At 38.8% G+C, this 15,873-nt stretch overlaps 1 protein-coding gene across 2 annotated transcripts in view; it reads right to left on the bottom strand.

Annotated features, from left to right (window-relative positions):
- poc5 (POC5 centriolar protein homolog (Chlamydomonas)) overlaps positions 1-15,873 on the bottom strand; it is a 92,347-nt gene that overhangs the window by 554 nt on the left and 75,920 nt on the right. For both annotated transcript variants that reach the window (XM_055200141.2, XM_055200142.2), the window contains exons 5-12: positions 9,729-9,913; positions 9,479-9,655; positions 8,344-8,448; positions 5,484-5,663; positions 5,011-5,176; positions 2,293-2,441; positions 1,934-2,050; positions 75-251 (exon numbers count right to left, since the gene is read on the bottom strand). In XM_055200141.2, the coding sequence (XP_055056116.2) occupies positions 75-251; positions 1,934-2,050; positions 2,293-2,441; positions 5,011-5,176; positions 5,484-5,663; positions 8,344-8,448; positions 9,479-9,655; positions 9,729-9,913 (1,256 nt within the window). The remainder of the gene's footprint in view (positions 1-74; positions 252-1,933; positions 2,051-2,292; positions 2,442-5,010; positions 5,177-5,483; positions 5,664-8,343; positions 8,449-9,478; positions 9,656-9,728; positions 9,914-15,873) is intronic.

Raw genomic sequence — 15,873 nt, 5'->3', positions numbered from 1 at the left:
GAGCACAGGTGAAAATCTGCACTACTGCATTTTATTATGTATATTTAAACATTTTAAAGGGTGTTTCCTGATACCTGAGTGACAGGGTGATGTCTTTCCACGATAACTGAACTCATGGGTGGGGCTACGCCCATTACATGCATGGAGGATGCGGGACGGCTCATCCGGTTAGACTCTACTCTTCCTGTCAAACGAGCAGTTACCGTCTTAGAGGCTTTCTGTTTGCCAGCTGTTACTACTTGTGCATTCGCCTTAAGAAAGTATTTCAGAAACAAGCGATTTCATTACAAGCAATGAATAAATGTCATCAGAACTAATGGAGGTTGCAAAAGGTTTTAAATAAGGTTGTGGCTAACACATATTGGAGAAAAACATGAATATTGTAACGTGATTTTCCCCAAACTTTCAACTGTTTTTATTAATGAAAATGTGATTTTTTTTTAAATAAAAGTTTAAACAATGCAGATTTATTTTCAAAGCCTACTTTGCTCAAATTGACCAAGAGTGCAATATATGTGGACTTCACTGTATGGTTAAAAAGCACTAAGATATGATGTGGTTATATCAGCAGACTAAAGATTAAGTCCTGATACGTGGTCTTTACAACAGTTACTATTATCTCTAAAATATATTAAATATATTTATAAAACGGTTAGTTCCAATCCTTGATTCTGATTGGTCAATAGGTGTGCTTTATTCACGATAAAACACTGCTATGACCGCTTCACCCAACGGTTCTATTTAATATCACTGCGCCCTTAGCAACACCCTTAGCAACACATAAACATATAATGAGACAAAGTCTGAGAACAGTTTGTTGTTTTTATTTGAGCTTTCATGTTGTTGTTTGCAGTCAGGGACTATTTTTTCTAGCGGAAGGAATGCTTTTATTGATTTAACTTCATGAAAGTTGCAATAATTTTTTTTAACTTTAATATTGTGTGGTAACCGTTTTATAAAAGCAATAAGGTACTCGAGGCAAGTGCTGTATCGTGAATAAGTAACGGCTGAAGGGATTGCAGGCACTCCGCTTCACGTCGTGCCTAACAACGCCCTTCAGCCGTTACTTATTCACAAATACAGCACAGCCTCTCGTACCTTATTGCTTACGTATTTTAGTAGATTTTTTAAAGATGTAAAATAAGTCTTTGGTGTTCCCAGAGTGCGTATGTGAAGTTATAGCTCAAAATACCCCACAGATAATTTAATTTATTATAGCATGTTAAAATTGCCGTTTTTGGGTGTGTCCTTAAAAAAATGCAAATGAGCGGATGAAATGCAAACACTGATCGTAATGATGGTGGTTTGTTGAAATTTAAACTCAACTGTGCTGTTATTTTTTCTCTTTTTTTTCTCTCTGCACTAAATGGCAGTGCCGTGGCTGGATAGTGCAGAATAAGGGGTGGTATTATTGTAATTTGCCTTGCTACCTACATCACAAAACGGGTGAAATCTGAACAACCTAATTTTTCACATGTTTGCAAAGAACTGTTTACCAAAACTAAGTTACTTGGTTGTTCGTTTTCTAGGTTGATAGAAGCACTGCGGACACAATTATAGCATATAAAAAAGTCAGATTTTCACGCTATGACCCCTTTAAAAAAATTATTCATCAATATTACTGCACCCGAGGTCGAAGTTCGGAGGTGAAGCACAGTTGCACGGCACTTTTAGGTCGTTTCTGCTTTTATGCGATCAGTAGCTTTGTTTTGGCAATATATTAAGGCAATTTTCTAATAGAGTCATGTGACTCTAACGCTAATTCAAGCACTTCAAAGGACCTATGTCTATGACTGATTTTATATATATATATATATATATATATATATATATATATATATATATATATATATATATATATATATATATATATATATATTTTTTTTTTTTTTTTTTTTTTTTTGATTGCTGAAAGATACAGTGAAATTGGTACCTGTCTGAATGAGCTTGTGCTGCCTCCTGGTGGTCCAGTAGAGTTCACCACTGTGGTTGAAAGAACGCTTTCTTTTCTCGGTGCTATGCTTTCACCAGTCTGACTGAAAAAACGTTCCTGCAATTAAATAAAATAAAATAAAAAACTTTAAACAATTTTTTTTGACAATGTTTACATTAATTTATTTTGTAAGTACCCTTAAAATTTAAATTTATATTAAAAATGTATACTGATCTCAATCATATGCGCAGCAATACGGATATAACATTACTAACTAATCAAGGGAAAAATGTCACTGCTGAGTACAAAGAATCAGTTTGGATGGTATCCAGACACAGCATGTTTCCCGCATATCTTACCGGCTCTGCATACTCTGTACTGCTGTGAGAGGGAGGAAGCTGTATTGAAGCCTCGGTGACAACTGGACTATGCCATGCAGACGAGACAGTCCGTGGTGGTTGATTGGCCATTGAGCTGGTGCCTGGCTCGTCTGATGAAGGTGGAGCATCTACAGGAACATACTGAGATCATATTAATGGTTTACTATAAAATGGTGACACTGCATCAAGATTATTTAGATCTTTGGAAATGCGGCACATATTTTCTCTGTAAATAGTGTTTACACTATTTACTATATGCATTGATTTGCAGTGTAGCAACTGCAGCTTCAGGGCAAACTGATTAGCATGAATAATTTTTGATTATAAAGCCTTTACTGAAATTGCAATTAGTTGCAATAGAATATATAGTTGCCAGGGGCACAGTCAGTTATTAGGGCCCGAGCACGGAGGAGCAGGCCAGAATGGCCTGCACCGTAGGTGCAAAGCCCTATTGTTTTTGCTCAGATTCTTCTGCTTTTTCTTCTCCGAAATGAATCGCATTTTTGAGGGCCTAAACATGCTCGAAAACTCATGAAACTTTGCACACGCGTCAGAATTGACGAAAATTTACATGTGGTATAGGCGTCAGAAGTGGGCGTGTAGAAATGGCTCGATAGCGCCACCTGCAAAATTTCAAAAGAACAACCCTCCCGCTACGAAAAAAGTACAGATACGAAATTTGGTAGGATCGTCTATCACCCCAAGACCTACAAAAAAGTCCCTTGGAACCAGGCTCTAAAACCCACAGGAAGTTGGCCATTTTGAATTTTCGCTGTGATTTCTGTGCAAATTTTGCCATTTCTGGACTTCGTAATTTAACGAACTCCTCCTAGAGATTTAATCTGATCGACATCATATTTGGTCGGTGTCCTGTAAAGGCCTTTGTGATGCTAAATTGCTGAGCTCTTGACTTTTCGTTGGAGGGCGTGTCCGTGGCGGCCTGACAAAGTTCAGTGTTTTCGCCATGAAACAGGAAGTTTTTATAACTAAGGCATACAATGTTCAATCTTCCCCACACTTCACATGTTTGATAAGGGTCTTTGCCTGAACACATTTCCATGCCAAAATTCAGCTTCAGTCATAGCGCCACCTAGAGGTAGCAGGAAATGCCATGTTTTACGCCGTGATTTACTGCTCTTAGAGATTTAATCAAATCATCATCATATCTGGTCAGACTGATCTTAAGCCCTTTGCCATGATAAATTGTGAAGATCTTGACTTTTTGTTGGAGGGCGTGTCCGTGGCGGCCTGGCAAAGTGTGATGTTTCGCTATGAAACATGAAGTTGTTGTAATTCCGGCATACATTGTCCGATCTGCCCCCGACTTCACACGTTTGATAAGGGTCCTGGCCTGAACACATAAACATGGCATAATTCCGTAATAGTCATAGCGCCACCTAGAGGCAGCAGGAAATACCATGTTTTAAGCTGTGACTTACTGCTCTTAGATATTTAAACATATCAACATCATATTTCACCAGTGTAATCTCAAGACCTTGTGTGATGATAAAAACCAACGACCTTGACTTTTCATCAAAGGGCGTGTACGTGGCGGCCTCGCAAAGTATCGCTAAATGAATCGCATTTTGACAGGCTAAACAAGCTCAAAAAGTCATAAAACGTTGCACACACGTCAGAAGTGGCGAAAATTTACATGTGGCCTAGGCACCAGAAGTGGATGTGTAGAAATGGCTCAATAGCGCCACCTGCAAAATTTCAAGAGAACAGCCCCGCCGCTATGAAAAACCTACAGATATGAGATTTGGTAGGGTCATCTATCCCCCCAAGACCTACAAAAAAGTCTCTTGGAGCGAAGCTCTAAACCCCACAGGAAGTCAGCCATTTTGATTTTTCGCTGTGATTTCTGTGCAAATTTTGTCATTTCCAGCCTTCGTACTTTAACGAACTCCTCCCAGAGATTTAATCCGATCATCATCATATTTGGTCAGTATCATCTAAAGGCCTTTGCGATGTTAAATTGCGGAGCTTTTGACTTTTCGTTGGAGGGTGTGTCCGTGGCGGCCTGACAAAGTTCAGCGTTTTCGCCATGAAACAGGAAGTTGTTATAACTAAGGCATACAATGTCCAATTTGGCACACACTTCAAATGTTTGATAAGAGTCTCGGCCTGAACACATTTTAATGCCAATATTCAACTTCAGTCATAGCGCCACCTAGAGGTAGCAGGAAATGCCATGTTTTACGCTGTGATTTACTGCTCTTAGAGATTTAATAAAATCATCATCATATTTGGTCAGACAGATTTTAAGCCCTTTTGCGATGATAAATTGCGAAGATCTTGACTTTTCGTTAAAGGGCGTGTCCGTGGCGGCCTGGCAAAGTGTGATGTTTCACCATGAAACAGGAAGCTGTTGTAATTCAGGCATACATTGTTTGATCTACTCCAGACTTCACACGTTTGATAAGGGTCCCGGCCTGAACACGTCAATATAACAATAATCAGGTACCGTCATAGCGCCACCTGCTGCACACAGGCGGTGTGGCACATCAGTTTCCCTTTGAATATTCACCTGTATTTACCCAATTTAATTCATACCCCCCGGTTTACTGCTTTACTAATGCCATAGGGTGGCGGTGCACATGCGTGCGAGGGCCCTTCCATCGCTGCTTGCAGCTTTAATTTAGAAATGACATTTTATCAAATCCACAACTTAGTTAAACCTCTATATTATCTCACCACGGTCTAATCTGCCTGTTTCTCCAGTGTTAAACATGCTAAGGGCCTCAATGTTGAGTGCACAGACCCCACGCATGAAAGCTTTCTTCATAGAGTCTTCATAGTGCTCTCGCTCCGCATGCAGCCTCTGGATCTCGCTTTGTGCTTTCTGGAGCTCTTCTACATGCTGACAAACAAACACACATATACCTTTATATTTCACATTCAGTAAGGTAACAAATCCTTTAGACCTAGACCCCCAAAACATGTATATATGGTTTAAAACTTAAAGGTGCCAAAGAATGCATAATGTTAAATAGTTCTCTGATATCTACATAGAAGGTATGTGGCTTTATTAAGTGTAAAAATTATCCGGAGACGGTTTTACATGTCCATTTACAACCCTAGGATTTGTTCACAGAATGAAATGGTCTACTATTACCTTATTTGCAAGAGTAAAGAATAATAATGTTGAGCTATTATACTGTTTGTACCTGTGCCACCTTAGCCTCATACTCTGTAGAAAGCTGCATGCAGATGTCCTCTGCCCTGGCACAACACGCTTTCTCCACACGCTCACGCCACCTGTTCTGAATGAGCGAGTGCCAGCCTGCCCACACCTTCCTCTTGAGCTGCAAATGATAGTGCTGCTCGGCCAACCTGGCCCCTTGAGCCTGAAACACATTTAAACCATTTAAACCATTTAAAACGACATATAAAAGTAAATGAATTTGTTCGAGAAAAGAAATATAAACTACTGTTTAAAGGTTTAAAGTTCTTTATTTAGATTTTGTTCACATTTTAATAGTAAACTCATCAAACCTATGAAATAACACAAATGGAACTATGGAAATTATGCTGTGACAAAAAAACTTAAATACTTATATTTATATTTAAGTAGCGACTTCTGTCTAAATTTGTTTTTAATTAAAAATGCAATTTACTCGAAGTTTCACCCTTGAATACATTTTAAACGGTTGAAGTATTGAAGTTAATTTCCCTATGACAAACTATCATATGACAGTCAGTTAGTCATGAGACACACAAGAATGAGATTTAGGGACGGTTTAGCAGACATGGCTTATCACAGTCCCAAACCAAAATGCATGTTTGAGTTGCCTTAATTTCAAAACACCTTGTACTGGCATGTCTAAAACATATATCAGTACCATTGTTTTGTCTCAAGATGCACACCAGTGTTGTTTTTTGTAAGGTTTGTTTGTAAAAAAACTACTTAAATGTCCTAATATAACTAAGCCCTAATCCTGGAATAAGCTAAATCCTGTCCGGGAAACTGACCCATGAAGCAAAAAACTGAATTAAAATCTCGTAGGTGTTTGTTTTGGTTTCGGTTGCGCCAAATTCGCTCAAAATATTAACTGCTCATAAACCCACTGGAAAGTTCTACTTTAGATTGATGTACGGTATGTGCTTTTTGGGGCTTTAACATTATGGGCCCCATATAAGATAAAACTACATTTTCATACAACATTATGCGTTTGTGTTTAGCTAAAATGCTTGTTTTTATCCAAAATGAATTCAAGGTATACATTTTATCGGTATGCGTGTTGGACCAACAATCTGTCCACCCAAATAAAATCAGAAACAGCCCAGTTGTCCACCAAATGTTTGATTTTTTTAATACACATTTGTACAGCCCTGAATGTTTTGGTCCCCCACTGTTCAAGATGTGGTTACAGCCTGTAAAAGCAATAGTCTATCAACTGAGCTACCAAAACAATTTAACTGGATAAAATAAGTCATATGTGACCCTGTCTGTGAAATCCAGGCTAATGTCTCATAATCGTATTATAAGAATAAAAGCATTAAAGTTTGATTTCAATCTTTGACATGATCTTACTTAGTCAATATTAAATATATCATATCTGCTTTACACTGTGCAAGATAATTTTACGCAGAAAACAGTCATTTACAAAATATTGAAAAAGGGGCGGTTTCCCGGACAGGGATTAGACTAGTCCTAGACTAAAATAAATGTAAGAGCTGTCCAAACTGAAAACAACTTGCACTGATACATCTTAAAATACATCAGTGCCCTTTTCTTGTCTCAAAATGCACACAAGAAATGTTTTTAGTAAGGCATGTTTGTTAAAATTAGTTTTATTTCCTAATTAAACTAAAGCCTAGTCCTGGCTTAAAGGTCACGTTCTTCCTGATACCATTTTTTAAACCCTAGTTAGTGTGTAATGTTGCTATAATAGCATAAATAATACCTGTTAAATGATAAAGCTCAATATTCACTGCCAGGCGATATATTTTCTTCAATAGAATTCCTCTTTAAAAACCTACAACGAACGGCCGGTTTGGACTACAGCCTTCTATTTCCTGCTTTAATGACGTCAGTAAAACAGTTCGTTGACTAAACTCCGCCCACAGGAATACGTCAGTCACCAGCTTTGGCTCAAACGGCTCTGCTAAGCTAAGCTGCTATCGAATCACAACACACTAAACAAACTACACAATCAGAACTCGATACGCATTTCTGAAGGAGGGACTTCACATAACAAGGAAGACATCAGACTGTTTTGAGGACAGTGAAAACAGCGCTATACAGATAAGTAAATTGTGTGAAAAATACCGCGTTTTTTTTACACGTGAAACATGAACACGTGTTATATTGCCCACTATTAACACAATCAAAGCTTCAAAATCATAGACAGAACGGGAGCTTTAAGCTAATCCCTGTCCAGGAAACCACCCTATAGACTTCCCACAGACTAGATCACATACACATCTGGGATGGCAGATGGAAAATTATGAGAGAATTTTTTTTTTTTTTTTTTTGGGAGATTTTTTGATTGATCTCTGGAGCAAATATAAACTCACAGCAGGTATTTAACGCATCTGTTATCTCTTTATATCCTCTGACATTATTTCACAATGTGCATTTAAAATAGGACATAGTTATCCTGCTCGATCTGAGTAAATTCTAACTATATCTAACCGTTACTGTGACAGATACTCTAACTCATTGTTTCCCAATCCTGGTCCTCAAGGCTCCCCTCCCAGAAAGTTTTAGATGTCTCCTTATTTAACACACCTGATTTAACTCATCAGCTTGTTAGGGAGACATGTTTACCATTTTGGAAGGAGGCTGATAAGTTGAATCAGGTGTTCCAAATAAGGAGACACTTTCTGAGAGGGGGGCCTCGAGGACCAGGACTGGGAAGCACCGATCTAACCGACTTCTCTGAGAAAAAAGACAGGATGGAAAACACAAGCCTGTCTGAACCATGAATAAATCTCACCCTCAATATGACATGAGTAAACAACAGTATCTGAATAATATCTAGCCTAACTGTGTTCGCTGTCATTGTGTTGCCCCAGTCTCACCTCCTCTTTAATGGCACAGTGCCGCAGTCTCCACTGAGTGAAACTCCTCATCAACCCCATCTTCTCCCGCTGCCTGTCAACTGCCCTGCTTAGATTTGCGATCACCTGCAAAAGACAAAATAACAACACAAATACACAGACTTAAGACCACTTTTTAGAGGTTTGTTCTTTGAAAGTATCATATTATCATAATGTTTGAAACCTTAAAGGGACACTCCACTTTTTGGAAAATAGGTTCATTTTCCAGCTCCCATAGAGTTAAACATTTGATTTTTACCATTTTGGAATCCATTCAGCTAATCTCCAGGTCTGGCGCTAACACTTTTAGCATATCTTACCATAATCCATCGAATCTGATTAGACCATTAGCATCATGCTAAAAAATAACCAAAGAGTTTTGATATTTATCCTATTTATAACTTGACTCTTCTGTAGTTACATTGTGTACTATGATTGACAGAAAAATACAAGTTGTGATTTTCTAGGCAGATATGTCTAAGAACTATACTCTCACTCTGCCGTAATTATCAAGGACTTTGCTGCTGTAACATGGCTGCAGCAGGCTTAGTGATATTACACAGGGCTAAAAATTGTCCCCTTGGTTACTTTTAATAGCAGGGTTCTATTTTCAGGCGCTGCGTAATATCATTGCACCTCCTGCAGCAATGTTAAGGCAGGAAAGTCCTTCATTATTACGCCAGAATGAGAGTATAGTTCCTAGACATATCTGCCTAGAAAATCGCAACTTTTAATTTACCATCAGTCTTAGTACATGATGTAACTACAGAAGAGTCAAGTTTTAAATAGCAAAAATATTGCAACTATTTGGTTATTTTTCATCGGGATGCTAATGGTCTAATCAAATTCAATGAATTATGCTAAGCTATGCTAAAAATGGTACAGCCAGACCCGGAGATCAGCTGAATGAATTCCAAAACGGTAAAAATCACATGTTTAACTCTAGGTCAGCTGGAAAATGAGCATTTTTTTTTTTAAAGTGGAGTGTCCCTTTAAAACTATATATCAGGGTAAATTTTTCTCTCTTAACCCAACGTCCTAATAGATTATTTTCAATAAATAACAACCATTTTCAATATATAAAAACATTTCAATACAAACATGTGTGTGCACACACCTCATCTTTCCTCTGGTTAGAGATCTGATAGGTGTTAAGCAGGTCTTTGAGACTATCCATCTCAGCATTTACAGCGGCCACATGCGCTGCATGTTTCTCCCTTTCCCTCTTAAGCTCCAGCCTGTGCTGCTCCACAAAGGCCAGCTTCCACTTCCTCAGCTCCATCATCACATTACTCTATGCACAGACCAAGAAATTATTTATTTATATGACAATACATGACATAATAGAATCCTACAGCAATGCAAACCTTAAGGTTTGTGCTCCAGGTGTCTAAAATGTTCTCCATCTTGTTCAGATTCTCTTCTGAGATGAACATCTCAGTCATGTTGGTGATCAGAACATCAGTACTGCCCTGTCCTGATCTATCTGACCCAGTCTGTGTCCTCTCAGACCTTTCTTCAGATGCAACAGACCTGGCTGCCAAGCTCTCACCTATAACAAAAACAATATGGAAAAGATATCTCAGAAATATGAACTGGGAACTGTGTTCAAGCCTGTTGTAAATAACAAAAAATGCAAATGTGTGACTCCAAATTGTATATTAAAGCATCAAATTGATTTGTAACCTGAAATTCTTTATTGCCCTTTCCAATAATAAATGTAAATATAGCTGCAAGCAGCAATACCGGGGTCAAGCCAAAACCAGTAGATGGCGCAATGACAAAATTGTGCATGCAACATCAGGTCATGATTATGTTACATCTAGCTAGTTTAATGACTATACACTTTAGTTTAGTGAGAAACAGTTGTATGACCATAGGGCTGGCTTGATATCAAAGGTTTTGTTCAATTATAAGGCCATCTAGTGGTGCAAGCATACAATTTTTTTGTGTAGCCTCAGAATGTGCTCATGCATCAGCGTATCAAATCTGGTGAAAAAATATATTTTCGTTACGAAATTATAACCATTTATGTGTAAAAAAACACAAAATTTGAAGGTAATTTTTCGTTTTTTGCAATTTTCGGCCATTTCTGATGAAAATTTTAATATAACGCCAATAGAACTTTTTGTTCAGAAGGTAAGGTTAGTTTCTTCCTATGGTGTTTTTGAGTCGATCGGAATAATGCTCGCGGAGATATTCGCGCATGTTTTTTAAGCGCTATTTTGATGCACAGGGCTAACCGTAAGACGAATCCTGGCATATTTGGTATCGTTGGACTCGGCAACTATTCAAAACTCCAAGGAAAGAAGTCCCGTGAAAATACGTCATTCACAGCCAAAGTTATAGGCGTATAATACATTCGTCTGGCCACTAGGTGGCGCTGCAACGAAACTGTGCATGCACCCTCAGTTCTTGACTGGCATATCACGTACCAAGTTTTGTGTCAATAGGTCTAAGTTTGGCAAAGATACAGCCTAAAATCAGTTTTTTGCGCTCTACGTAAAATTTGTTGACGCGCCATACGACAACGGATTGGTTTATCAAAATTCTTTTAATAACTTTTTGCCGTGAGGGTCTCTAGATGCTACTTACCAATTTTCGTGGCAATCGGGTACAAACTCTAGGACGAGTTCGCAAAAGTAGGTTTTACGAATAATTCAAAATGGCGGAAACATTTTCATGATGGAAAATGACGTCATATGGTCTAATCGAATCGGCTTGAGCCAAGGAATCAGAGGAAACAAGAATTTCGTTTCTAGGACGTACGGATCAGAAGTTATAAGCAAAAACGTAAGTGCAACTTTGGACTGATGGTGGCGCTAGCGGGTTTGAGATAGAGACTCCAAAATTGCTATGGATATTATTTGGACTGTCCTCTGTCAGTGTGCCAAATTTCATAACTTTCCTACGTATGGTTCTGTGGGCTGCCATAGACCGCAAGGTGACAGGAAGAATAATAAAGAATAAATATAGCTGCAAGCAGCGATACCGGGGTCAAGCCAAACATGGCAAAAAATGATTCATACGTGATGACTGTCATGATTTAAGATCTAAGTTTGCATTAGTTTTATGAAAAAAAAGCAATTTTTTCGTATCTTGAGACCACTAGGTGGCGCTGTGCCGAAACAATAGATGGTGCCTCAGGTCATGACTGTGATGACACATACCAAATTTAGTGTAAATACGATAAACCGATACGGAGATATAGCCTTAAATGACTTGACCACTAGGGGGCACTGACCAAACAATAAATTGTAACTCAGGCCTTGATTGTGATGACACCCACCAAATTTGTTGTAAATACGATAAAGAGATGCAGAGATATAGCTTCAAATCTCTTGACCACTAGGGGGCGCCAAAAAGTTTACAAGTCCTCCCAGAACATGTTGCTGATGAACCATACCAAGTTTCATTACAATACGCAATTGCGTTTCTGAAATACTTGAACTTAAAGAAAAAATTCAAAATGGCCGACACACAAAATGGCCGACCAAAAACCATTTGGTATCGTTTGACTCGGCATGCCTCACGAAATCTAACAAGACCAATCTCATAATTTTACATTCAAGTTTGCAGTAGATATAAGCAAAAAAAGAATTTTTTTTATATCTCGTGACCACTAGGGGGCAGTGTGATGAAATGTTGCATGCACCCTCAGGTCATCACTGTTATGACATATACCAAGTCTCATATTAATACGCAAAAGTTTTGCGAAGATACAGGCTCAAACACATTTTGGCGTGCTCGCCCTGTCATTTTTTGATGCGTGATACGACAACGGATAGGTCTACCGAAAAGCTTTTGATAACTTTTTGTCTGGAGTGTCTCTAGATGATGCATACCAAAAATCAAGCCAATCACACGAGCGCTCTAGGAGGAGTTCGAAAAAGTAGGTGTTCAATATAATTCAAAATGGCCGACAGGAAGTAGGTTTGACTCAGACATATTTGGTACAGTCGGACTCAGCATGAGCCAAGGAATCAATAGAGTGAAGTCTTATGTCATAGTGGCAATTTAATCAAATGATATAAAGATTTTAAACAATTTATTTACATATCCTGACCACTAGGTGGCGCTGTCCTAAAGATTTATAAGTGCGCTCAGAACATGTCACTGATGAACCATGCCAAATTTCGTAGCGATACGCCATTCTGTTTGTGAAATACTGAACTTAATGAGAAAATTCAAAATGGCCGACACCCAAAATGGCCGACCGAAAACCGTTTGGTATCGTTTGACTCGGCATGCCTCAAGGAACCTAACAAAACCACCTTCATGATTTTAGACTCAAGTTTGAAGTAGTTACAAGCAAAAATAGGCATTTTTCGAATCTCGTGACCACTAGGTGGCGCTGTGACGAAACGTTGCAGGCACCCTCAGGTCATGACTGTAATGACATATACCAAGTTTCGTGTCAATACAATAAAGTTTTGCGAAGATACGGCCTCACGTCCGTTTTGGCGTGCTCGCCGCCATATATGTTGTCAATTTATATGAGAACGCATTGGTCTATCAAATAGCTTTTGATAACTTTTTGTCTGTGGTGTCTCTAGATGCTACATACCAAAGGACATGCAAATCGGACGAACGCTCTAGGAGGAGTTCGAAAAAGTAGGTTTTACGGAAAATTCAAAATGGCGGAAAGATTTGCATGACACAAATGACATCAATGTGTGCAATTGAATCATCATGAGCCAAGGATTCAGTGGAAACAAGAATTTAGTTTCTAGGACTCACGGGTCAGAAGTTATGAGCATGAACATTAGTGGATTTTTGGACTGTTGGTGGCGCTAGAGGGTTTGAGTCAGACACACCTTTGTTGCTATAGTAACTTCTGAGACTGTCCTCTACATGTGTGCCAAATTTCATAACTTTCCTACGTACGGTTCTATGGGCTGCCATTGACTTTTGGGTGGAAGAACGAGGAAGATAAATAATAATAAGAAAACTAACAGAAACAATAGGTGTCTACGCCACTTCGTGGCTTGACCCCTAAATATAGCTGCAAGCAGCGATACCGGGGTCAAGCCAAACATGGCAAAAATAATTCATACGTGATGACTGTCATGATTTAAGATCTAAGTTTGCATTAGTTTTAGGAAAAAATAGCAATTTTTTGTATCTTGTGACCACTAGGAGGCACTGTGCCGAAACAAGAGATGGTGCCTCAGGCCATGACTGTGATGACACATACCAAATTTAGTGTAAATACGATAAAGCAATACGGAGATATAGCCTCAAATGACTTGACCACTAGGGGGCACTGAACAAAACAATAGATGGTGACTCAGGTCATGATTGTGATGACACATACCAAATTTAGTGTAAATACGATAAAGCGATACGGAGATATAGCCTTAAATGACTTGACCACTAGGGGGCACTGACCAAAACAATAGATGGTGACTCAGGTCATGATTGTGATGACACCCACCAAATTTGGTGTAAATGCGATAAAGAGATGCAGAGATATAGCTTCAAATCTCTTGACCACTAGGGGGCGCCGAAAAGTTTACAAGCCCTCTCAGAACATGTTGCTGATAAACCATACCAAGTTTCATAACAATACGCAATTGCGTTTTTGAAATACTTGAACTTAAAGAAAATATTCAAAATGGCCGAAACACAAAATGGCCGACTGAAAACCATTTGGTATCGTTTGACTCGGCATGCCTCACGTAATCTAACAAGACTAATCTCATAATTTTACATTCAATTTTGAAGTAGTTATAAGCAAAAATAGACATTTTTTATATCTCATGACCAGTAGGGGGCAGTGTGACGAAACGGTGCATGCACCCTAAGGTCATCACTGTTATGACATATACCAAGTCTCATATCAATACGCAAAAGTTTTGCGAAGATACAGGCTCAAACACATTTTGGCGTGCTCGCCCTCGCATTCTTTGATGCGTTATACGACAACGGATAGGTCTACCGAAAAGCTTTTGATAACTTTTTGTCTGGAGTGTCTCTAGATGATGCATACCAAAAATCAAGCCAATCACACGAGCGCTCTAGGAGGAGTTCGAAAAAGTAGGTGTTCAATGTAATTCAAAATGGCCGACAGGAAGTAGGTTTGACTCAGACATATTTGGTACAGTCGGACTCGGCACGTGCCAAGGAATCATAGGATTGAAGTCTCATTTCAGTGTGGCAAATGAATCAAATGATATAAAGATTTTAAACAATTTATTTACATATCCTGACCACTAGGTGGCGCTGTCCTAAAGATTTATAGGTGCGCTCAGAACATGTCACCGATGAACCATGTCAAATTTCGTAGCGATACGCCATTTTGTTTGTGAAATACTGAACTTAATGAGAAAATTCAAAATGGCCGACACCCAAAATGGCCGACCGAAAACCGTTTGGTATCGTTTGACTCGGCATGCCTCAAGGAATCTAACAAGACTACCTTTATGATTTTAGACTCAAGTTTGAAGTAGTTATAAGCAAAAATAGGCATTTTTCGAATCTCGTGACCACTAGGTGGCGCTGTGACGAAACGTTGCAGGCACCCTCAGGTCATGACTGTAATGACATATACCAAGTTTCATGTCGATACAATAAAGTTTTGCGAAGATACGGCCTCACGTCTGTTTTGGCGTGCTCGCCGCCTTGTATGTTGTCACTGTATACGAGAACGCATTGGTCTATCAAAAAGCTTTTGATAACTTTTTGTCTTGGATGTCTCTAGATGCTACATACCAAAGGACATGCAAATCGGACAAACGGTCTTGGAGGAGTTCGAAAAAGTAGGTTTTACGAAAAATTCAAAATGGCGGAAAGATGTGCATGACACAAATGACATCAATGTGTGCATTTGAATCATCATGAGCCAAGGATTCAGAGGAAACAAGAATTTAGTTTCTAGGACTCATGGGTCAGAAGTTATGAGCATGAACATACGTGGATTTTTGGACTGTTGGTGGCGCTAGAGGGTTTGAGTCAGACACACCAATGTTGCTATAGTAACTTCTAAGACTGTCCTCTACATGTGTGCCAAATTTCATAACTTTCCTATGTACGGTTCTATGGGCTGCCATTGACTTTCGGCGGAAGAACGAGGAAGATAAATAATAATAATAAGAAAACTAACAAATATAGCTGCAAGCAGCGATACCGGGGTCAAGCCAAACATGGCAAAAAATTATTCATACGTGATGACTGTCATGATTTAAGATCTAAGTTTGCATTAGTTTTATGAAAAAATAGCAATTTTTTGTATCTTGAGACCACTAGGTGGCGCGGTGCAGAATTAATAGATGGTGCCTCAGGTCATGACTGTGATGACACACACCAAATTTAGTGTAAATACGATAAAGCAATACAGAGATATAGCCTTAAATGACTTGACCACTAGGGGGCACTAACCAAACAATAAATTGTGACTCAGGTCTTGATTGTGATGACACCCACCAAATTTGGTGTAAATACAATAAAGAGATGCAGAGATATAGCCTTAAATGACTTGACCAGTAGGGGGCACTAACCAAACAATAAATT

Source organism: Misgurnus anguillicaudatus, chromosome 22, assembly GCF_027580225.2.
Source record: "Misgurnus anguillicaudatus chromosome 22, ASM2758022v2, whole genome shotgun sequence".
NCBI classification, from domain to species: domain Eukaryota; kingdom Metazoa; phylum Chordata; class Actinopteri; order Cypriniformes; family Cobitidae; genus Misgurnus; species Misgurnus anguillicaudatus.
Note: the sequence above shows the minus strand (reverse complement) of the source record. Positions and strands in the feature narration are given on the sequence as shown.